Consider the following 26,168-nt stretch of genomic DNA (forward strand, 5'->3'; position numbering starts at 1 on the left):
CCTATGTGTGCTTGCACGCAAAACCTTAACCAGAATTTCTTAGTCAAATAATAAAGGCCTATTATTTGCATTAAATGCAAACTAGAGTTATCTAACTTGGTTAAATAAGTAGGTTGGATGGTTGAGTACCATTGTATAAAGTCTCAATGAAATACCTCAAGTAGTTGCTGAGATATTAACCTTCACAAAACCTTAACCAGAATTTCTGAGTCAAATAATAAAGGCCCATTATTTGCATTAAATTCAAAGAAGTGTTATCTAACTTCATTAATTTAGTAGGTTGGATAGTTGGGAATACATATCTAAAGTTTCAATGCAATACATGATGTATTTACTGAGATATTGATTTAAAGGTGCTTGCATGCAAAACCTTAACCAAGGTGTGACGCCAACGCAGACTCAGACGCTTGGGTGAGTAGTATAGCTCTCCTTATTCTTCGAATAGTCGAGCTAAAAACTACCATTAAAGTTGCATGTTTTTATTTACATTCACCATTGAAGTAAAAAAGAAGATGAAGATGAGTTGTCTGGTAGTATACATGTAGCTGTGTGCCTCTCATGTAAGAGGACCCTGATTCAGCTCCACCTGGAGCTCTTATTAAGGCTCTTCACAATGGACATCAGTCATGTAGACAAATCTAATGTTCATCTTTCATCTAAATGAAAGCAAAAACAAATTGGCATGAATTACAAATCTTTTTAAGAAGACAAGGGCATCTACCTTCGACATCGTAGTCCACTTCATCAGACTGTTTGAGTAACTTCTTCTGTTCCGTCAGCCACTTTTGAGAGCTCTAGAAAATACAGTAATTCATTCATGAATTGGTGATAATATACACATGTAAAACAATGCGTTATGAGGAGACAGCAAGTAAATGCTGGCTGCAATCAGAATTTTGGTATTAAATTTCCAACAATGAGATGTAAACTGAAATACTTTCAATTAATCTACTCTATAACACTGAGTTCTCCAGTCATTCAAAGCTTCAAGTTATTTTTTACCATCAAAAGGCTTTAATTTCACGGGGAGGGATACATCAATGACAGCCACATGCTGTGTAGGGCTTTAAGACCGAGTGGATAAACTGTACTTACATCAATAAGAGACTTGTGGTCGTCAATGATCTCCTCTTCCAGTTCCTGCATGTGGTTCACCTTCTCATGGAACGTCATCATTTCATCCGTTACCTCATCTTGCTGCAAGGGAGGCAAACAAATATGTTTATATTAAAAATATATTACCAGCTTCCCTCACTCTACAAACACATGCGAGATATTGATGTACATATGCACTGACAAAATCACTTACGAAAGTATTTTCTTAAGTTTGATAAAATTGACACCAAACATGTAAGTATTCAGTAATGTATACATGTGATTGAAGATGAAACCAAATAAAATGCAGTGACATTTTTTTATTAGTTACAGATGTACTAACAAAAATCATCCTAACCCTAACTGATGCAGCTACTTACATTAGCAGTTTTGAGTAGTGCAAGGGCACTGTTCTGTGGTGACATGGCCCCCATGTTGTTGTAGTTGTCAGAAAGGTCAATCTCTGCCGGCTTACCCTCCACCCGTCCCCCTGGACCCAGTTCCTTTACTCTGAAACACCAAAAAGGCATGATTGTACATTCACTGTACCATACATTTGAATCATCTGACCAGAATGCTCATATTTCTACTCCACTTAAGAAATTGTAACAAGCCCAACGATGACAAAATAAGAGTTTGAGCAAGCCCAGACAATATTTCTGCAGTGCAGGTCTTAAAGGTCTTGCTCAAAGCCAGACAATATTTCTGAAGCACAAGTATTCCACCTATGTCTTTGTATATTAATCATGTCTTCCATACAAAGGACATTCCCAATTTACTTTATTTTAAGTCTAAGGTAGTTGCAATAAAAGGCAACTTATGAGTATTCTCACCGGTCTGCATATCTGAGCGTGTTCAATGTGTGCTCACAACAGCCCATTCCCGGGGAAATCATGGAAATCTGAAACATAATATTAATAGTATGTAATTTCTGACAAAATGAGAATTTAATATTGTGTACATGAATTTATAAAACAGCTCATACTCAATGTCCTTAAAACAACAGAAAAATTGTTACATCAGTGAATTAAACCATGCTTTACTGTGACCAACTTATACCATAAGAGCAATTATCATATACTTCTCAATCCCCATTTTGGGTAAAGAAATAGAGACATGGGGAATTTGTCCCTCAGTTTGTCACATTCAAATGTCCTGCAGCACTGTTGCATCTCTGCTTATTCCAATATGTAAAGGTTCTAGATGAAAAGGCTCCATGAAAAACATGATTAACAGTAACATACCATACAAGTTCTGGATTTGTCTCCTATGAAGGAATCTCGTAACACTTGAGTGAGTTTGCTTGCTCGAAACGGCAAGTATGCTCCAGCCTTTCTGCCCAATGCTCTTATACACTCCTAGGAAAAGAAGGTCAGGTTTATGTTAGTTGATATGTACAAGTCTTTCCATCTTTTTCATTTAATTCAATCTTTTCAGCTAATTTCAATTTGGAATATAAAAGGAACTCTTAAAACACAATGAAAGGATTAAATCTGCACTCTCACAGATTGAACGTTATGACAACTTTTTTAATTATTTGTCTTAGAACGAGCCAATTTATGCGAAAGTGCATGGACACCAGTGATATAAGACTGCTGACAAAAAATCAGATTGCAAATTTTCATATTTAAGTTAAAAAAATTGATGTTTTGTGCATTTTTCTTAAACCATCAGTGACGCTTTCAGCCATAAAACATTAATTTTCCAACGTAATATGAAAACCTGCGATCTAATATTTTGTCACCTGTCTTATACCACTGGTTTACAGATATTTACGCAAAAATTGGTTCATTCCAAGACAAATAGAAAAAAAAGGTTTGTCAAAACAGTCTATCTGTGAGAGTGCAGCTTCAACAAGAGCAGAGAATTCACTTTGGTCTTTAGTCTAAATTTGTGGCTAAATTTAAAATATGTTGTAACTAGAAATGTGTCCATAGGACACGGATGCCCCCACTTCGATTTTTTGTCACAGAAAATAAGCCATAATGATTATTCAGGATAATCTGCACAAGGGCAAATCCTTTTCAAAAATAAGATCGGATAAGATATTTTTTAAGTATTGTTGGGAAATAAAGGGCCCTAACTCCTAAATGATTAAAGCGATTTCCATGGCTATCGAACTTGATCAAGGTATTATGGTCACAAACATGTGTTAAAAGTTTGGTGAGGATTGGACAAACGGTTTTCAAGAATTAGATCGGAAACAATCTTCGGGACGTATTTTTCAAGTCTTTTTTTGCAAATAAAGGGCCGTAACTCCTAAATGACAAAAGCGATTTCCATGGCTATCAAACTTGATCAAGATATTATGGTCACAATCATGTATGTAAAGTTTGGTGAGGATTGGACACATACTTTTCAAGAATTAGATTGGAAACATATATTTTTGAAGTATTTTTGGCAAAAAAGGGCCGTAACTCCTAAATGACTAAAGCGATTTCCATGACTATCGAACTTGATCAAGATATTATGGTCACAAACATGTGTTTAAAGTTTGGTGAGGATTGGACAAACGGTTTTCAAGAATTAGATCGGAAACAATCTTCGGGACGTACGTACGTACAGACAGACAGACGTACGTACGGACAAGGGCAACCCTATATGCCGCCACTTTGTGGGGGCATAAAAATGCTATGATAGAAGCAAAGATTGTAAAAAAGGATGTACCAACGTATATATTACAAATAATCTGTCCTACCAACAGTCAAAATTAGTTATATAATAGATACTTTGAATCATTTAAGAATTCAGTTTTCTGAGCGCGAGTCTGAAATCAGACTCAAACCGATATGGACCCTGTTTATAGTGTGAGGTATAAGAAGCACATTAGCCCACACTCTATGGTGTACATGTATTCATATGTACCTTGAGGGCTAGAAGACTCTTGTTGATTTCTGCACCCTCCATCCTTGTCTGTCTATCAGAACTGTTCGTGTCCTTACCCCTCTCATTACCTTTAGAAAAACACATCTAGTATTATTTTGGAGAATTCAGTATGAAAATATAGTATCCTTTGCATTACCTACAGAAGAAAAGGCATAGTTTGGGTGAAATGCCTATGGTAGAATAGTATCATTTTGATCATGATGTGTTGAGAATCCATTTCAGACACATATTTCCTCTTAAAGTGACCAAAACACCTTGTTTTGATCTTGGTCAGATTTAAGAACAAGACGAAGTTCTTTGATAGCATTACATAGGCACTGCAGACCTTAGAAGGCACCTTATTTTATAGTATTTGAAATGCTGGAAAACACTTCTCTGGGCAATATCAAATGTTTTCCAGGGGGAGAATGCCTACAGACTGTCTAACATGATGGGCATGCACACCTAACATGGTCTAGCTACTTATTGCTTTCATTTTGTTAGCAAGTAATACATTATATAGCAGCAATTGAATGAATACACACCTGCAAGATCTATAAGGGAGAACTTTCCATGCAGTTTGGACGTACTCCTGAAATAAATCAATTGTATACCCATGTTATAAAAATATCATTATACTCATATAACTGGGAAGTCACATACTAGATACACATTAATTACAGGCATAATGGACATCATAGCAGATTTAATTTAACCTTCAATGCTAGTGGTTTTTAAACAAAAGATGCAAGTATAGTACTGTTTTTTAATTATTAGTGTAAACGGCATATTTTTTCTTATCAGGCAATTCGGGAACATATCAATTGACTATGTTCCTTAGAAAACAATGTCTAAAAATTATGTTCACATGTCTAAAAAATCTTAGGTTTTGGTCATATTGCATTTGATGTATGGTCAGTCACAAGGTACTCACTTTTTTCGTAGGATAATCTGGAACACAGCGTGTGAGCGAGATGAGTGCTGGTTGGCGGAGGTAACACCAGATGTGCGTACGTTATTGCCATGCGCAACGAGGCGGAGAACGTCGTCTGCACTCGTGATCACCTCTTCCTTCAGGCCAACAATCTGTACCTGACCTTTATGGTCCTCAAGAACACGCAGCTTCTGCTTCTTGTTTAATAGGTCAAACACCTGTGGGCAACAATTCATGGAAATGATCAAGTGACACAGTAAGGCAAAACATACTGAATCCTAAATGTATTGCAGTTTAAACAAATGCAGCTGATAATGGATGAATATGAGACAGGATGGACACTTCCGGTTGTTAAACAAAGAAATGCTGAATGTACAGAAAGCTTAATGTCTTGAAATGTTATGACTTTTAGATGGAACTGCGTTTAAATAAAGCATTTACTTATTGTAATGTAGGGCAGACCATCAGCGCACATACCTTTCCACTGTAGATTTCAAAGAAACTTGACCCAACAACCAAATCTGCCTTCTTAAATTTTGTGTGTAATAATTTAAAAACATCTCTCGCTGGAAAAAATAAAATCAAAATAAAATCATCTAATTGGTATAACACAGTATTTTGTCAACAAATTTCAGCTAAAAGTCTATGTCAATAAATTTCTTAAGCATTATTATTGAAAAGTAGAAGTTAGACAAGATTTGAAAGAGATTTCAGTTTAATGACAACAACATTTACAATAGATCTCTTCACTGCTATATATTGCATACCGGCGAGGCAGTAGATGCCTTTTGCACATTCCTGTTGACCCCGGCCCCCTGTAAACTCCCCTCCCATTGTCTGAAATGGAACAATCCTTGTCAATGTGCATATCCTAGAATAGAAGTAAGAGCAGCAGCATTTCATCTACATGATGAATATATGTGGCTTTAAAAATTCACATACTCAACGAAACACTGGTGTTAACAATTGACTTTTGACAATGAATAAGTGGAACAACTTACTCCAATGTCATGACAGACCACTTGACATTTATTATTTTATATTTTTTACTTAAACAAGTCTCACTAGTATTAGTTTCTTGCTCTTGTATCTTTCAAAATATCATATAACCAGTCAGTACTCACATGCGTTTTACCAGAACCAGTCTGGCCATAAGCAAAGCATGTTGCCATCCCGCTCTCAAAGATACAGTCAACAAGCGGCTTTGCTGTGTACCTGGAAATCATACAACCATTGGTAACTCTAATGAAAGTGCACATAACTGTGGCCAATGTACCGTAAGACTTTCCTTCAATACAAGCTGATGTTCCTTGTTCCCTTCACAGTATTAAAATATCTCCTCGTATAGCTATCACTTCATACGAGAGGTTTTCATACATCTTACAACTGAGGCATCCATTGCAGTTACATTGAATATAATTATAAATAAATTACTATTCTTATTTCACAATAGCTATTTTATGTTTGTAGTAAGCTAATTCTTAGTTGCACAAATAAAATAACATCAGTTTGGACTTACCTATATACAATTTCATTTGTAGCATTTTCATCAAAAGCATAGTCGAAACGGAAGTTTTGATTTTCTAAATATTTAGTAAGGTCCACTTTAGTTTTGGGTTCATGGACTATCACATTTTCTTTGTTAGGTACAGTTAAAACATTGACTTCCTTCTTCGCACATTCTGAAATACAGAAACATGCACTTCTGTGAAATTTTTTTAAAATAATTTGAATAACAACACACAAGGACTGTAACTGGCATGTTATACAAATCTTTTATTTCAAAATTATCATTTATTCTTAGGGTTGGCAAAGAGGTCACAAAATGCAAAGACATTTTAAGTTCAGTTTATTTGTGTATGGAGTTCATACAGTTTGTCTCTTCCAACCTTATTCTTCTATTAAGAAGTAAATTGCATTGCCTTAAAGTAAAGGTTAAGAAGTTGGTAATTATTCATACATCACTTCTGCATGTATTACTTCTACCTACCTTTTTTGTTCAGTGGCCTACAGCGTACACAGACACTTATCTGATGGTTCACAATGGGGTCTGAGGATGTCAGGGGCCGGTACTCCAGGTGGGCTCGAAACTCCCTAATATACAAACTCAGTGTATTAAGACAATCAAAAAATATACAATACAAGTGATTTTTCACTAAATATTTAAAGATTCAAAATGGTATCCTTATTCAATTTGTTTTTTATATCACAGGATATTCAAATTCTTCTTTGTCAGAATAAAGCTGGTTCTTCACAACAAATGTACAATGTATGATTATATTTATGCGGAATTATAAGCATAGGAATTAAAGTATATATAGTGCAACACTGAAGTTTTCTTTATTAATTCAATCAAGTTCCATGAAGAAATTGAGAACTTTCTCAGAAATAGTTTCATAATTTAATCTTATCATTTATAATAGAATTTGATCACAGTGTGATATACTTTATCATTGCAGCGAACTGCCAGTTGGGGTCTCCGGTGTCATACTCAACATCCTGCTGTTCCTTGATCGCAACCTGTTTGTCCCGACGCTCCTTGCGACGCTGCTCGATGCGCTCAACCTCCTTCACGCAATTGGATTTCCGCCGGTCAGCTTTAATGCAAGAAATGAGAGGTGCAAATGTTTGACATAAATGGTTTCATATTTAAAAGATGTTAGAAATAAATCTAAAGGGTCATCACAGACAGCAACACATTCTTTTTTCCATTTCACTGACATTGTTTGGAATTTTGATACTGACAAAAATGAGTTCCCCTCAAGTATACAGCAAAATATCAAAAATAAAAAAAACATGTAACAAAATAATTTCACCTAAAGAATACATCCTTCAATGAAACTGTCCCCTTGTGATAACCTAATATATGGCATGAAGGATCTTTTTTTAAGCCATTTTTCGTTTATTTTGCAACGGAATATTAAGCTTTAGAACTTTCTCCAATTATTCAATAGGACCGGTAAATCATACCTGGTACTGGTATTCCTGGCTTCTTGGCTACCTCTGCCACCTCTGCCTGGCCGTTAGACGCCTGGCCATTCTGTTGGGTGGCTGGAGGCCTTGTTGCATAGCTCTGACGGGAACGCGCTGATCCTGCTATAAAAGGGGAAATACCATGCAATAGAAGCTATTTAAAATGTTGTACTATAAATAATATAAGTAATTTCTTGAAGTAGAAATCGTCAACTGTTAATATATTCTTTATTAACTTTTAATGACTTTCAACTAGTAACAAAGAAGCAAATGAAGCAAATGAATGTTCAACGCCTGTTTCAGTGACAGACATTTTGAAGATGGGAGTTTGTGTTTCAGGTTAACACTTTCTTTACATAATGACACTCCTTAAAAAAACATATTCATCCAAACAATTAAGCTTTGCACAAATGTCATAATATTTTAATAAGGCCATTATATTTTGAAAATAATCTGAAAGAAAACTTTAAAGTCTATAAGAACATGAAACATTTGCAAGGAAAAAGTTGATTTGTCAACACATTTCATTTACCAACTTCTAAGCCAAGATCCATAGGCATTCCTTTTCTCTATAATTAATGCACAGTGACAACACAAGTATAAACAACATGTTTAGCAACAGTCCAACACAGTTTATGGTCCACAAGATCTGCACAATTCTATTAACTCTTGTAAGAAATAAGCAATTCTGTCATGAATAATTTATATATTCCCGAGAAAAAGCAGGTACGTGGATCCACACTTGAAGAAACAGTGAATCAATTTATGTGCGTCAATAATCACAAAGCGATGGTGATTTAGAGGGTTGGGAAGATAAGTTTTAATGATTTTAGCCGTTTAACAAAAATGTAAGAACATTTGTTAGTAAACATAGAATTGTCAAGGGCAAACATCCGAAAGCAAGCAAGTTCTTAACAATGGCGAGATCAAACTCAAAAAAGAACATGGACATCACAGAATGGTTACCTTTTGATGCGGAGGAAACTATGACAAAAGACAAAATCATGTTTGCTTTATCCCAGCATCTTTCTATTTTAGATATTCGAGAAAATAATTATAATCTTGGACATGTTTCATACATGGTTTCTTTCAATACGGAAGAGAAAATTTAGAACCAATGAAAATATAACAATGCCAAACTAGTATATTGCTTTTTGCCCTGGTGTTCCTTGTGAAATAAACAGAAGCAAAATCATCAAACCTTTATATCTTTCAAATATAAAATTGATACTAGATAAAAAAATATATATATTTTTTCACAAACACGTATATTTTTGAAACTTTTGTATCTTAATTATTTGGCGTTACACTTTCATCAGGAGATTAAAATACAATATAAAATAGAGGAAGTGACACCACTATCACAGATTGTTAAATGAGAGCTAAGTGTTAAGCAGCAAATAAACGACATTGATAGAAACAGAAATATAATATAGACACATACAGTTTAATTTAAAAATCATGGATCACATTTTGATAAAAGCTTTTTGTACCTCTGTTGCTGAAGCGGGGAGTTTCCTGGGCATTGCTTACGGTCCCTCGATTACTCTGAAAGTATAAGAAACATAATATAACCATTTCTTATACTAATAGTTTAATATATCACACACATCATATTACACTCAAGTGAAGTTTACTAGTATGGTTTACTGCATATTATTATGCAAGTATGGTATTATTAGTATTGCAAGGTAGCCTACAGGATGTAAAAGAACTGTTTTACTAATAACTTCTTCAAAGATTACCATGGAAACTATTTTTAAAGCAACTTTTAGCGTTTGTGCAATCTGCTATACAATTTATTTGAATAAAAATGTAGCGTACACTAATATGATACAAATATGCATGGAAAACACTAATTATACTGCATTTCCACCTATAAAGCGGTCTTGTTGCATTGATATAAATGCCGTACTAAGCTTACTTATATAGCACCAGGAAACAATGGAAAATACAAAGCTACAATACAGAATACCAATACCAAAAAGTTTACTTTAATTGAAGTTTTGAGGCTCTAAAGTTTTTAAATTGATAATTAAAATTATTGTGTATATATAAGCAAATAGCTGCATCAATTCTGGATTATAAAACCTTAACCACTGGTAAGTACAAAGAATATATATTTTTAAGATATTGATCATTACATTGATAGTACTTTAAGATATTCAACGTTGTATATACATATACTAAGAATAAATATTGTAAGACTTGAATTCCCCGAATCCTTCAATGTGTAGTCTGTCGAGAGGGCCTGGCATTTTACTGGTCAAGGTCACCCTGGGCTTGACGGTTGACTTACAGCATTGACCCCAATACCAATATTGAGCTCATCTACTGACCATGATCAATGTAAAACTTACTTTGAAAATTACAACAAGTTGTTCAAAAGTTATTGATCTGCATCTAAAGTGTTATGACAACGTGGCCAAAGTAATCCCTATGTGCCTGCCATGCTTCACAGGCGACACAAATATGGTGCTCAACGGCAAATTGTAAGATAAACTATAATAGGAAAACTACATTTTATTGAATCTAAAGGTTTCAGGAATGTACTGTTGAAGATGTATATGAACATATATTTTTTCTGTTTACGTTAGTTTTTGATACAAGAAAGCTGTATGTGAGGGGGGAGTTAGCAGGCGGGTATTTCCATTGGACTTACCGATCTGTACGAGACAGTTCCACCACTACCACCCTTTAACGTAAGACAGGATAATCAATATCTTACTTTCATCATATTCGATTATGCTGTCTTTAATGAAAACTGAGGTGAATTATACATGTAATGAAAACCATACTATCATAAAAATATGGATAACAAACAGTCAAAACATATCACTAAATAAATACTACAACCATACAGGTATACTAAATAAAGTTCCAATGCAGAAGATATTATTGAAACAGAAGTAGGGAATCACCCAGACCTCTCCTATCTGAAACAAAACATTGTGGCTAAGAGTAACACAGACGCATGCATACCCTGGGTAATAAAGTCATCAACAATAGACTCCCAAGCATACACACTGGTCTTACTAAGTATTCTACTTTTTGAAGGCAGACATTGTCACATGCAGACAATGGTGTGGCTATTCTGGTGGTCACCCTAGTTTACAATTATTTCTAAATAGCACCCTGAATGACAATGTCATGGGACAGACAAGAACCACTATCATCAAGTTGTCCTACATCGCAAAACTGACAAAGTTTTTAAGCACTTAGTAACATTGACCTTGAAACTATGGACCTGGTTGCTATGGACCTTGGTCTAGATGCGACTTGTCGTTTTCTGTAGGTGGTCACTTCTGCCAATTTATTTCAAAATCCCACCATGAATGACAAAGTTATGGATAGAAAAAGAAAGCAGCCAGACAGACAGACAGGACTAAACATGTGATTCCTATAAGCCCACACACACTTGACTTTGTGAAGTAGGGGTATAATACCCTTCCAGTTTATAATATTATCATGCAGAAACATAACTGACTATTAGCACAATTGATGCATGCACTAGCTGAAAACCAATTTAATTGCTGTAAAATGGGGAGTTTTCAAGAAATCAAGCATCAAGCAGCAGGAAAGTAGCTAATAAATACTAATTATAACATAATAAAAACGTATAAATCAATAACAAAGGACCGTTAACATTAAGGCAACAAGGACATTACCAAACAATTAATGATGCAGAACACTCACTAATTCGCCCACTTATAGTGAGAATACAAAGCAACGTAATTTACAATATTCTACTAAGTGTTCTATTTCGTACAAAAATGTGAGCGGAATATGTGTTCACTAACTTTATTAAGTTAAACTTTTTGATTTTGACTAAAACTCCTGATCATTTTACAGCAATAGTACAAGGATTATAAATATTAGACACAGCCCTACATTACAACACAACGCAAGCAACCAGTCATAAACTTAGGTTTGTTTCCATAATATGCCTTAAGTCAGTTCTGATAACATAGTTATAACAATTAATGATTCAAAATATCAGAAAACTTCCAATTTATAGTACCTTTTTGCTCTGGAAACAAAATAAGTTTATTTAGGCCATAACACAACACCACATTAAAATGATTATGATTATAATGACCACTGAGGGTAGATAACTGTGGGTTACAACAAGAAAGGAGAATGGGGCCACCTTTTTGCCACGCCCCTTCCCCGCTAGTGGGGGCGGCTCGGTAGGACTGACGCTACCATTAGTGTATTCCTCATCGTCATCATCGTTCAGCTGGCTCTGTGTGCAGATGAGTAATTGGGTTATTATAAATGAACTATGTTGTATGCAGTTCTAAATAAATCTGGTAACACGCAACATAAAAGATTACACTCAGACTTCAACCACTTACAAGTTCTGAATATTTATGACAATTTCTTACAGGACATGGAATAATGTCTTTTGTTAAACACAAAAAGCACAGTAATACATCTTTATTGGCAGCAAAAAGTTTGGACCACCTGCTGAAATCCCTTTTAAATCAAGATATGTAAATAAATGATCTAAATACAATTCAACTCAAAATGCTAAGTAAGAAACTTTTAAACTTTTAAAATTCAGAACTTTCTGTTGCCATTGATTCTGAACGCGAATGTAAATGATGAGAGTTTTGAATAACAACAGACTGTATTTAACAGCCTCCTTATTGTTAATACATGTTGAAGCATCAAAGTAAAACATTTCAGTGACCTTGTTTATAAGCACTGATTATTTATCAACCAAATAGAGCATGAATCAACACAGCTGTTTCTCCACCTTTCCATGTATAGATTAAAGCTGATCAGTGGTGCTGCATAAACCTGTCAATCTTTGCATGAAATGAATGCAGATATACTAAATGACACTTCAAATATACAATCTCTCCAGGGGCCTTCTACACTAAGGTCAATGTTCAGTCTTCAATCAAAATATTTACTATTGCCTATATTGACGCAATTATATTTTCATGATCTTGAAATTGTAAATGCTATATGAATTATTGTTGTCACTGGCAAATTTTTAAATGTAAACCAAGAATACTTGAATGTAAAAAATTTACACAAACACACAATAAGCATAACCTTTCTTTATATTCGATATTAAAATGCAATATAAATTTCTGTTTCATTGACTAATACATGTACATTTACTAATACATGTACTTTTTACTAATACATGTACTTTTTACTAATGTGATTAATTGAAGCAGTATTGCTGTATAAGACTGCAAAAATACTGATGTCTACATTAAAACATTAACTTGTTCACATACAAAAAACATTCTCTATCAAGATCGCTCACTAGCAAGCATACTTAAAAAGACATTAAATGTAAAATTACTAAATAATTATATGAATTATACTACATTAACACAGACATTATGCTGGTCCCAGACAAGCTGCCTCTGTTGGTGAACCTGAATGAACCAGTTAAAGCGTTAAAACAAAACCAATGTTAATTACAAAAACACCATTTGTGTCTAGCAACATGTATATATGTAAATCTTCTTATCATTTCTTTTCAACACTGTCCATTAGGAACTCGTGCCATTACGCACAACAGCACTTACATGTATTAAAAGCTATTCAGTATCCCTGGCCTCTATGCCCACACCATCCAATGTGTCAAGAATCAGCTACATTTTATACCTCCCTCATAAAATTTTCTTTTGGAGACAACAAATTGAATTCATTACATCCAAAGTCCACTCCTGAAAAGAACTCACCTCTGAGTTTCTTGCCCTCTGGCTTGCAACTCTCTCAGGTGAGAGTTACACCTGGACTTACCCCCATCCCAACTCTGCCAATTGATCAGAACCATACCCACATGTGAGGAATGTGCTTCCTAGTTGGCTTATCTCTCCCAGGTGAATGTTTGACATGCACTTACCCCAATCAAAACCCCAACCCTGCCTATTGCCCATTCCCTTATCTTTCTGTGAGGAGTGTATCTCCCATCTTCTCTCCCTCAATTAGGCTTGCTGCCCTCTCCCAGGTGAGGGTTACACCTGGACTATCCCCATCTCAACCCCACCCCTGCATAATGTTGATTCCTGTACCCACCAGTAAAATGTGTCTTCCCCCAACCCCCTCACACCTGGCTTGCTGCCCTCTCCCAGATGAGGGTTGCACTCACTTGGACTAATACCCATCCCAACCCCACCACTTCCTTATGCCCATTCCTGTACCCACCTGTGAGGAGTGTGTCTCCCGGCCCACTGGCTTGCTGTCCTCTCCAAGGTGAGGGTTGCACTCACTTGGACTAATACCCATCCCAACCCCACCACTTCCTTATGCCCATTCCTGTACCCACCTGTGAGGAGTGTGTCTCCCGGCCCCCTGGCTTGCTGCCCTCTCCAAGGTGAGGGTTGCACTCACTTGGACTAATACCCATCCCAACCCCACCACTTCCTTATGCCCATTCCTGTACCCACCTGTGAAGAGTGTGTCTCCCGGCCCCCTGGCTTGCTGCCCTCTCCCAGATGAGGGTTGCACTCACTTGGACTAATACCCATCCCAACCCCACCACTTCCTTATGCCCATTCCTGTACCCACCTGTGAGGAGTGTGTCTCCCGGCCTCCTGGCTTGCTGCCCTCTCCAAGGTGAGGGTTCAGGGAAAATATTGCCTCAGCCTCAATCTGCAATTAAGATGTTTGACAGTTAAACATTTAATGCACAAAAGGGGATATCTAAGTTGCTTCAACATTGACTTTTTTATCAAACCTCATGATGATATTAATAATGTGAATCTGATGAAGAGTTGTACATTCTCATAACTGAAATAGTTTTTATTGCATTGTTTATCAATGATAGGGCAAACACATGACGTCAGTGTTCATAATAAGAACCAAAATGAACGGTTCAAATGGCAATTTGGCCACTTCAAATCAGGGAAAATAAGGCAATTTTATGTAGAACTAGAGCTGTCACAGGAGTGACAAATATCCCTGAATGAAACTATTTCTTAGTAAAGAGACCCTAACTCCATCCGTATTGACTCCAATAACTAATATATAATAAGTTGGTTATTATCTTTTAGACAGTTCAACCGAAACTTATTCAGAACCCTGTGACATGTGCTATTATCATAGTTCTGTGTGTTAAAATTGCATTTTATGATCAAATTTTTTAGTATACTAGAGGTGAATCATCAAACAAAAATATCAATTTGTACAAAGTTTAAAATCTGAGCAACATTATAATGTTTTTAAAGTGGCAATTTCAATTAACATCTTCATCTCATTGCTGTGGTATGTACAAGTTCAACATATAAACACAATTACAATGTTTATGTGAAGCAATATTTTCACTCAAGGTAATGCAATTTAGGCCCCCAAAAAGGACAGTGAACTTAAGTTTGATTAAATATGTTGATGACTCACAGTAAGCCACAAAATTTATGGCAAGCATACTTTGTCATTTTGTACAGATCATTCAACCACTTCCTATTATTTTCATCATTTATAATTAAATACCACACAGTTCTGACATACTGGTACATGAATAACTAGAACTGTAAGCCAAAGGCTAACGAATACCCCCCAACCCTTCCCTGTCTAGGTTGTTTGCCCTGGCCTTAGTTATGGTATCATTAGAAAGCACAAGGCAATACATTTATTCAAGGAAATAATACAGGTGTAAAAAATCACATATACAAAGGTTCACATAATGGTCATGGATATCTGAAAGTTTGAGAAAAATATATTGAAAAATGACAAAGGAGTAGGCCACCAAAGCGAATATTACCCCACTCCCACCCACCTCAGGGGAGATAACAAACCTGTTTCTCTCATTTTCACCATAAAGGGGTCATGATGAAAAATGACAAAGGAGTAGGCCACCAAAGCGAATATTACCCCACTCCCACCCACCTCAGGGGAGATAACAAACCTGTTTCTCTCATTTTCACCATAAAGGGGTCATGACTCCTGACAGGATATTCCAAAATGAAGGTGGACGGGTGAATTTGACAGTCTGCCAACCCACTTTCTGTTTACCCACCCCCACCACCTCCCCCCCACACATGAGTACCAAGGAAATAATACAGGTGCACAAAATCACATATACAAAGGTTCACATCATGGTCATGGATAGCTGAAAGTTTGAGAAAAATATATTGAAAAATGACAAAGGAGTAGGCCACCAAAGCGAATATTGTAACAAATTTAAGGCCTGTATGCACCTAACTTCAGGACTTTTGATGGTCTTTTTAAGGACAAAATCAATTAAAGGTCTTTTTAAGGCCATGCAAACATTCTGATTAATACAGGTGCACCAAATCACATATTCAACAGTTCATATCATGGTCATTGACATCTGAAAGTTTGAAAAAGATTTATAGAAAAAATGAGAAAAAATGACCAAGGATTAGGCTAGACAAAGCTGTATAATTTTTGCCTATTTTAACTTATTCAGGGGCCATAATTGGAGACATGATCATGTGATTCCAACCACAATCACAGGGGCAAATGTTCTCACCATGGCTAAAAGTTTGAAAAAGATTCATTCAAAAATGACGAAGGAGTAGGACGAACAAAACTAATTTTACCCAATTTAACTCATTAAGGGGCCACAACTCCACTCAGGATCATGTGACTCCCACCAAATTCATGGAGGCAAAGGTTTACATCATGGCCATTAACATTTGAAAGTTTGAAAAAGATTTGCTCAATAGCTTCAAAGAAGAATCCTGGACAAAGCTAATTTTGCCCAATTTAACTCATTAAGGGGCCACAACTCCACTCAGGATCATGCGACTCTGACCAAATCCACGGAGGCACAGGTTTACATCATGGTCATTAATATTTGAAAGTTTGAAAAAGATTTGTTCAATAACGACAAAGATGAATCCCGGACAAAAAAAAAACGGACGGACAGACGGACAGACAGACAGACAGATGGACAGACGGACAACCCGATTCCAGTATACCCCCCCAAACTTTGTTTTGGGGGGTATAATTAACAGCATTTCATAAATGTACACATGATATTAAGATTTAAGATCTTTTACACCGGTACCAAGCCATTAATGCTTATCAAATTTGTTCACAGACTCACTGTAGCTCAAATGTAACCATTGCATGTAATAATTTGCTTGGAACTATTAAATAATATTTCAACCATATCTACTTTTCATTGGTAGATCTGTGGTCTAATGGTAAGATTCTTTTAAAATTGTCAATATATGGGTAGCACGTTTGATCCTCGACCTCAGCAATAACAAAAGTAAGTCTTTCAGAAAGGATGGTAAACAGGGGTCCTGTGCAGTTGCTTTTATCCACTTGGTGGAAGGGCCCTTTGACAGGGAAAAAATAGTGTGGGGAGAATCACTAACATGATTTATATAATGTTAAACTTGTTTTTCTACCTTTTCTTTCAACAAACCTACACCTTCATGAATGGCAATTTCCCAAGCTCTAACTAGAGTTACCTGGTACATGTTGTCTGTTCATTATGGCCCACACCTTACAAGGCTAATATTCTCATTGGGTCTGAGGCTGATGGATGAATTTACCCAGATGGTGCATGGGGTCAACTTCACAGTCAATAGCATTTACAAAAATGCTGTGCATGTTGTGTTTTTTTTATAAAAAACTTGAACAGTTAAAGTGATACTATTTTAGCATATAGGGAGTTTATTAGGGACAATCATTATATATTGGCCTAAATATCAAAACATACAAATAAGAGGACAGTCCAGAAATGGGCCATGATGATGTTTACATACAGTTTAAAGGAGGAAAATTATTTAAATGGCTCACTGTGATGGATCGATCAAGTTTCATTAGGTGGATACTTTACATTGGAGGTCAACAGAGTGTGGCTGAGAGCAAAGACTTTTAATCAACCGAAAAAATAGTTAAATAGTATAAACTTTTCAACACCTGACATTGATGATGACTACATTTCTCCAATATTTCATTCTACATTACAATTTTCACCTACTGATAATAAATGTCTAAATTACAAAATCTGTTTTTAAACGGATTCCTTTCAATTTCTTAGACCATTAGTGTAATCACTTAAGATATATATAAATTAAAAACCATATGAAAATGTTTTTGTCCAGATACAAGAATGTTGAGAAAGAGCTCAAAGGGTCAGAATAAACCCTTACATCTAGTTATATAAGTCAGTTCAAAACCAAACTTATATGTTGTCAGAAATATACCCTCCAACCAAACAACAATTCACAAAGCTGATCTGTATTGTAGAAGAAATTCAAATCTTCTTATTACACAAGCTTAAAGATAACATCTTCTGTACTGAAAGCTTTCAACAGTTTGTAATGGTTTTAAAGTATTGGGGTAGAAAAGTACCATTAAATTGAAATCAGAATAAGAGGTTATTTATTCTAGGTGGAGTACAATGCTGTCATGACTCAGTTCAAAAGTTGTAATCAGAATATACTGTTGATTTTAAAATTCAAATGTTAGTGTATAGCCTTCATGTCACATATATAGTTGTACTTTATCCTTTGATGATGAAGGTTTTACCAACTTAAACAGCAGAGTAACTAGCCAAGAATATTACTTCAGAAACCTGTGTTTTATGATAACCTATTTGTTTACAAAAACAAAACATGTAAAATTGCAGATTAGACCTGAATTATTCATTCATTCCTAACAGAGAGTAAAATATATCATAACATGCCCATTTAAGCCTGCAGATTATTTAAAAATCTTTTTCTAGTCTATATTAGAAAATGGTTTAATTCAGAAACAGCCAAATATTTCATTTTGACAAATGCCTTGTTGCAGCAGGATGTACTTTTTTACAAGGAAAAAGTAAATGCTGCTGACCCACACTGGATTGACCTAGTGACCTAACTTTTGACCCAAGTTACCCATATTCATACTTAACCACTTAAATCTCATGCTGAGAAATATTCTGACGGAGTTTCTTTAAGATTGGGTAAACACTGTTGAATTTATGAGTGCAATAAGGAACTATTACTTAAACACAAAATTAAAGCTGACCTATTTTTTAACCAAAGCGCATAATCACACTGGTCTTAAGTATCATGTTGACAAATATTCTGTGTTTCACGAAGAGTGAATACTCACTTTGGATTTGACCTGGAGACCTAACTTTTTACCTCAGATGACCCATATTCACATATGATCCTAAATATGCTGAGAAATATTAATATAATATTTGACCTAGTGATCCAGTTTTTGACCAGACTACTATCCATATTTACATTACACATGGGTCTAATATATATTCTGACCACTGTTCATGAAGATAGAATAAAAAATGTTGTATTTATGACATGGAAAATAAACATCCACATAAAATAGTTTATGACACCTTCTCAAGTTTCAGCACTCTATGACTCAAAATAATTAAATGAAATCTCTATCTTATAATTGTCCTCATTATAAAAAATACATGTACAGTCCCTGAAGAGTCCTTCAGAGAGGAGTTGGTCAGAAGAAGAACACTGGGTAAGTAAATATACCTCCTTTCCCTTTGTTTCTCCTCTTTCAAACCATTCAACTGTCACACTTTTGGCTTCAGGATTCACACCACTTATTACAGCAGAGTGGATTCGACCTACAACACAGAAACAAAATACATGATTCATAAATTATATTCAAATGTTGATTATGATTCCTTGCGCTATAACTGTGCCCATATTAATAAAACTGATGCACATGCACAGGTCTATGTAGCTGATGTCTTTTATGAAGTGAATGTGAATTGGAAAACATCTGTAAATGATAATTTAAGGAATGAACTACGTGAATGATGTCATTATCATGGTATGAACACTGTTGGGCTGGTTTAAAGTGTTTAACCAGCCCAACTGTGTTCATCTCCCCAATAATAACAGCAATCATGCACATCAATACTTATATTTACACCATTATTAATTATTTGTTTCTAGAATTGTTAAAAAACATAATAATTGCATTTAAGAAAAGCTTTCAGCAATTTGTTCTCACCCATTCTGTAAATAGAATGACCCAACTGTAACTGGAAGTAGTTTGTCATTAACGTCATAATTTTAACAACTTCATAGTTGATTCTGAACGTGAAATTGAAACGCAAGTGACAATACTATTTTAACAAATCATAAATTAATGCTTTTCAACATGTTGATTTCAGTTTTTCGTGGCCTGCTGACACAATAAATACAATTATAAAATAAGAGGTTGCGTACATCAGATGGTAATCGCAATTGCTGAAAGGCCGTTCATTTAGGGAATAAAAGTTGAAATGTTATTGTACACGGTTGGTTTCAAGGAAAGGAGTCAAAAGTGATCGTGGCATTTTAAACAAGAGGCCCAAAAGGGCCTATGCTCTGCTGGCATGGCTTTTGTGGTCATCTCAATCCCAACAGACATATAGTTTATGTTTTGTGTTTGGGTTACCTGAAAACGTAGCACGTTCAACATCTGAGCCCAGAAAGTATTGTAAGCAGATTAGTTGCATGAACTATTTTAATATGTGCCAAGTAAAAGTCATCTGACAAAAAAAAAAATGCTTTCAAAACTGTACTCATAGTAAAAATTTCTGTAGTTTTAAAAGTTAAACAAGAGATGTTTGTCAAACATTATGCCCCCCCTGAGCGCCATGTTGTCAGGATTATATGGACAATTGAATGAAATATGCATGGACCGAAATGACAGCTGATTTGTCGCTAACATTGTATGCCGTTGAGGCAGTTTTAAGATTATGACCATTCAAAGTTTGAGGATAGAGTGTGTTATGACCATGACCTTTGACTTTATGATCTCAAAATCCATAGTAGTCATCAGCTGGTCACCAAAAATCTAAATGTTAAGTTTGAGGGCCATGGGTGCAGGCATTGACACTTAGTTATCACACAGACAAGCATTTTTCGTTCAAGGTCACTGTAACCTTGACCTTTGATCCAATGACCCCTTAAATCATAAGGGGTCATCTACAGGTCAGACACAACTCCAAGTCAAGTTTGAGGGCCATGGGTGCAGGCATTGTCCAATTATCGCATTCAAGGTCACTGTGAACCTGACCTTTGACCCAATGACTCCTAAAATCAATAAGGGTCATCTCCTGGTCAGGCCTAACTTACATGTCAAGTTTGATGATCATAGATTCAGGCATTGTTGAGAGATCACTGGGAAAAGATTTGCGTTAAAGGTAACTGTGACCTTGACCTTGGCCTGATGACCCCCAAAGTCAAGAGGAGTCATCTACTTGTCAGGCCCAACCTTCATGTCAAGTTTGATGACCATAGGTCCAGGAATTGTCGAGTTTGCTTTCAAGGTCACTGTGACCTTGACCTCCGACCCCTTAAATCAATAGGGGTCATCTACTGGTCAGGCCCAACCTCCATGTCAAGATTGAGGGCCATGGGCGCAGGCATTGTTGAGTTATTACTCGGGCAACCTTTTATCGTTAAAAGTCACTGTTACCTTGACCTTTGGCCCAATGACCCCTAAAATCAATATGGGCCATTTACTGGTCAGGCCCAACCTCCAATTCAAGTTTGATGGCCATGGGTGCAGGCATTGTCGAGTTATCACTCAGACAACCTTTTACCATTCAAGGTCTTTGTGACCTTGACCTTTGACCCGATAACCCAAAAACAATAGGGGTCATCTACTGGTCAGGCCCAACCTCCAAGTCAAGTTTGAGGGCCATAGGTGCAGGCATTGTCGAGTAATGACACGGACAACCTTTAACCATTCAAGGTCACTGTGACCTTGACCTTTGGCCCGATGACCCCCCAAAACAATAGGGGTCATCTACTGGTCAGGCCCAACCTCCAAGTCAAGTTTGAGGGCCATGGGTGTAGGCATTGTCGAGTTATCACATGGACAACCTTTTACCATTCAAGGTCACTGTGACCTTGACCTTTGGCCCGATGACCCCCAAAAACAATAGGGTTCATCTACTGGTCAGGCCCAACCTCCAAGTCAATTATGAGGGCCATGGGTGCAGGCATTGTTGAGTTATCACTCGGACAACCTTTTACCATTCAATGTCACTATGACCTTGATCTTTGACCCGATGAGCCCCAAAAACAATAGGGGTCAGCTACTGGTCAGGCCCAACCTCCAAGTCAAGAATGAGGGCCAAGGGTGCAGGCATTGTCGAGTTATCACATGGACATATTTTTACCATTCAAGGTCACTGTGACCTTGACCTTTGGCCCGATGACCCCCCAAAACAATAGGGGTCATCTAATGGTCAGGCCCAACTTCCATATCAAGTTTGATGACCATAGGTCTAGGCATGGTTGAGTTTTCACTCGGACAAGCTTAAAATTATTTTATCATTAAAGGTCACTGTGACCTTGACCTTTGACCCCTAAAATCAATAGGGGTCATCTACTGGTCAGGCCCAACCTTCATGTCAAGTTTGATGACCATACGTCCAGGAATTGTTGAGTTATCACTCGGACAAGCTTTGGTCTACCGACGGACCGACCGACCGACCGACATGCCTGTGCAAAGCAATATACCCCTCTTCTTCGAAGGGGGGCATAAAAAAGTTGGTCAAAAGGTCAAAGTCAAGGGCATCCTAGGACAACATTGATCAATTTGAACAAACATTCTCAATCAATTGTGCTGAGATGGATGCACGAACACACAAAAAGATTTTCAAACCTTTCCAGATTTATGTTTACCAAACCTGTGAACCCTGGGTGTGGCCAGTAACGACACCAGATGCATAACTTAAACATTTACAACCAATTTTGTTAAGATGAATGCACAAACTACAGAACTTAGAGCTAAAAAATGGCCTTTGGGCTTTCAACAAGAACAAGGCAGAGTAATTCACAAAATCAACTGCAGAAGCCAAAAGCAAATTGTCTCTCAAAATCATAGACTTGCAAATTGTCTACCTTAACTCTAGACTTGAATTTACATGTACATGTAGACCTGGCTAAAAATAGAAAGCATTTTTTTAAAACTTTCATGGCCCATAATCTAGGCATTCATGGGCGGATCTGGCTGGTTTTCGAAAGGAACCGAGCTCTAATGGATATCTAGATACTGTACAAGTTTCATTGAGATACAATCAAAACTGAAGACTGTATCGTGTTCACAATCAATTGTTTACACAATAGCATTTTTTTATACTATCAAGGGCCATAATCTAGGCATGCATGGGCGGATCCGGCTGGTTTTCGAAAGGAACCCAGCTCTAATGGATATCTAGATACTGTACAAGTTTCATCAATATACAATCAAAACTGAAGACTGCATCGTGTTCACAAGCAATTGTTTACAGACGCACGGATGCACATACTAGTACACATTACCATCGCATAAGCTCTTCTGGCCTTTGGCCAGTAGAGCTAAAAATTGCTTACAAGGTCCGATTTCTTTTATAAATGCTACAAGTACACTTTGAAGTCAGTTGTAAAAAAGCAGGCTTTACAATGAGTTATGTGCCTTGATAGTTTGTTGTGATTTTTTTTCATATTAAAATCATTAAATAAGAATAGAGCATTGCAAACTTTCAATTTTGCTGCTATGTACTGATTACAAATTATTGATCTTATTTTCAAACAGTGGTTAAAATAAGCTTATGCCTGTCACTCTTCGTTCATATTAAAATCTAATTTCAATGCTTGTAAACATAATCTTTTTTAACTTTAAAGTTCCCACATAAGCATATTGATGGCACTGTTTAAAAAACTCTGAACAAGGAACAAAGTGGATATTAAAGGCTTTTGTAGTTTCGGGATTTTTTCTTCAGACTGATTCGCCATTGGCAAGGTAAAATTTCAAACTTACTAGCACCTGCTTTCTTAAAAGAAATGTGTAAAGAAAAACAGGGATTTAACTCATGACCTCTTGCACCCAAAGCTAACAATTAAAAAGTGCTAAGACATACCTGATAGATATAAGGATGCTTTAGGGTAGGAAAAACAAGTTTAAAATGAGCCTGTTGCATAGTGGCAAGCTCACATATTGCCATTCTACGTTCTGCTACAATTTTACGCTACAAAATGGTCTACTGCGTGCCACATACTAAAAGTGTTGGTGTTCAAGAGTGGGGCACAGTTAGAACCTGTGCTTTTGTCAAAACACCATCTTCTAAGGCAATGAATACAAAACTGATATTCTGAATAATTCAGCCCACCAGGACTACACTTCTAGCTAAGTAGCTTAATTGGCCATGGATTGGCAACTGCCCCATAAGAAATAATAATTTACCCACAATCCTGACCACGCTCGGCAAATATCAGAAAATTCCGCCAAATCTCCGATCGGTGATAAACGGCGATCTTCGGTTATTTCCGCCAGCTCTGCTGATAATTATTTTTTAACACCAACATGTCGCATGTAATATCTTTGTAGTTTGTCGTTATTGTATTTTCTCCAATTATCGAAGTATTAATCAGCAGGATCTAATATGCACCTGATTAAATTAATTTTTAGTTAGGATAATTGATATATTGATCATTATTTAGAGATCAAATAGTCGTCCTCTTAAAGCAAGTCAACAAGTCAAATCAACACATTTATTCACTCAAAATTCATGCACAACGTGAAAAAATTAAGGTAATTGATAAAGACAATACAATTCAGCGGCTCAAATTGAGTATTCAAAGGCATAACATACATTCAAGTGTATCAAATATTTAAAGACCAGATAGCCAGTTCGTCTTTAAACAGAGATACTAATAATCAACCTCACAGTTATGCCTTGTTCGTTATAGATTTAATTTTAATTAATAATTGTGATTTTAATCAGATTCCATTGGACTATTATCAACTCAAATGAAAGTACCGCGCATTTGAGTAAATTTTAATTAATGTTTTCCTACATGTATATATTCTGCCGATATGGGACGTCTCGAAGGTAACCACACATTAAGATCTCGGAATGAAATCACGCTGCACACGTGAGTTTGAGCTAATCGCATTAACACAGACGAGTGTTGCCAATCCATGGTTTATAGGTCCGTGATTTTACATCCATTTCGAATATTTATCTATGGATTTGGTTAACATAAGCAATTATTGAAATTGGGAAGTAGGAGTGAACGAGAGAGAGAGAGAGGGGGGGGGGCATTATACTCCAGATGGTTGGGAATGTATCAAAATATGATCCGTTATATCAGGTACGTAATGTCTGTATTGCATTTGCTTAATAGTCTAAAAAAATAAAAAGCCACGATTTATTGAATATTTATTTAAAATATACACTACATGCATATACTGACAACTCAATATTTTGTTACAGCATTCCAAATTCAAACTTCACATGTTGACAGGTGCCCTACCCCACCCATGTCTTGTCTTTGTAAATGCAGATAAAATAAATAACACTTCACTGAGTAAGAGTATGATTTTGATTAATTTTCATATGAATATTTCATAACACTACAGAATGGCAATTGACAAGTTCCAAAATATGCACTTTTAATGAGTAATGTTCTGGATTATTTATGTTGGCAACAAAAATGGAGTCACAAATTGTTTTGTTTACCCACCATCTGTACGTTGGATGTCAACGTTTATTCCAATTTTCATGCGGCTCATATCCATCATGTCAAAAGCTTTTGAGAGTAATAGCAGTCAATCTTCTACAATATAAATAACAGATTTAAATAAACTTTTTTCATTTCTAATCAGCCGAGCGCCGTTAGTAATTTTAAACTGTCACTACGCATGTACGGATGTAGAACCTACTTGTTTGAGTACGGTCTCTCAAACGAATCTAAGAGATATGAGGCAGCCAACAGTTTCATCCCACGGCAGATTGTTTTTACCATTACACAACAAGACGACTTTTGATGCAAAAACTCAAAGATTGGCTGAATAGTTTTAAGTGTTTACATATCAAAGAAATATCATAATTCGAATGAGGGTAAACATAACTTAAAACATTGTTATAAGTGATTGAAATAAGCAGGGATGACATGAATTAATGTACAATTAAACCAAGTGAGCGCCATGTTCTCAGGAACAAAAAATAAAAATAAAGGGTAAAAAAAAAGATGTATCCCCACCATCCAAATGGCAGCCAATTACATGTAGCCATGTCGCAGTGATTGTCTGCGGGACATTTAAGGAGATATCTAGAAAAGTATTCCATACACATAAGGTTGATACATCTAACTGCGTTATTGCCTTCTTTCAGGATATCAAGGTCTCCCCGCAGCCTATAATAGATTCTGGTATTGCTGTAAACCCTGTGTTTCATATCGTCAATAATTCCGACACGTTTGTGCGTGAACATGTAGCGAATTACCTTGACAACTATACCACTGCGTCTGACCAGTCTAAATGAAAAGGCAGTGAATAACTTTGTAGACTATCATTGTAGCCGCTTACATTTCTTTATAAAATAAATTACATA

General features: G+C 36.2%; 1 protein-coding gene across 9 annotated transcripts in view; it reads right to left on the minus strand.

Annotated features, from left to right (window-relative positions):
• Positions 1-25,485, minus strand: part of LOC128213417 (kinesin-like protein KIF2A) — a 29,851-nt gene extending 4,366 nt beyond the window's left edge. The window contains exons 1-21 of one of the 9 annotated variants that reach the window (XM_052919085.1): positions 25,300-25,485; positions 19,318-19,412; positions 14,408-14,491; positions 12,018-12,113; positions 10,530-10,562; positions 9,361-9,415; positions 7,865-7,987; positions 7,341-7,491; positions 6,885-6,988; positions 6,414-6,576; positions 6,019-6,109; positions 5,662-5,731; positions 5,372-5,460; positions 4,895-5,112; positions 4,506-4,552; positions 3,961-4,049; positions 2,340-2,453; positions 1,929-1,996; positions 1,476-1,605; positions 1,096-1,197; positions 722-794 (exon numbers count right to left, since the gene is read on the minus strand). In XM_052919085.1, coding sequence (XP_052775045.1) covers positions 722-794; positions 1,096-1,197; positions 1,476-1,605; positions 1,929-1,996; positions 2,340-2,453; positions 3,961-4,049; positions 4,506-4,552; positions 4,895-5,112; positions 5,372-5,460; positions 5,662-5,731; positions 6,019-6,109; positions 6,414-6,576; positions 6,885-6,988; positions 7,341-7,491; positions 7,865-7,987; positions 9,361-9,415; positions 10,530-10,562; positions 12,018-12,113; positions 14,408-14,491; positions 19,318-19,412; positions 25,300-25,357 — 2,053 coding nt within the window. In that variant the 5' untranslated portion in view covers positions 25,358-25,485. Of the gene's footprint in view, positions 1-721; positions 795-1,095; positions 1,198-1,475; positions 1,606-1,928; positions 1,997-2,339; positions 2,454-3,960; positions 4,050-4,505; positions 4,553-4,894; positions 5,113-5,371; positions 5,461-5,661; positions 5,732-6,018; positions 6,110-6,413; positions 6,577-6,884; positions 6,989-7,340; positions 7,492-7,864; positions 7,991-9,360; positions 9,416-10,529; positions 10,563-12,017; positions 12,114-14,044; positions 14,203-14,407; positions 14,492-19,317; positions 19,413-25,299 lie in introns of those variants that run through there. The other 8 variants (XM_052919084.1, XM_052919089.1, XM_052919088.1 and 5 more) reach the window with 8 other exon arrangements.
• Positions 25,486-26,168: the final 683 nt, after the last annotated feature.

This window comes from Mya arenaria, chromosome 13 (genome assembly GCF_026914265.1).
Source record: "Mya arenaria isolate MELC-2E11 chromosome 13, ASM2691426v1".
Taxonomy (NCBI): Eukaryota; Metazoa; Mollusca; class Bivalvia; order Myida; family Myidae; genus Mya; species Mya arenaria.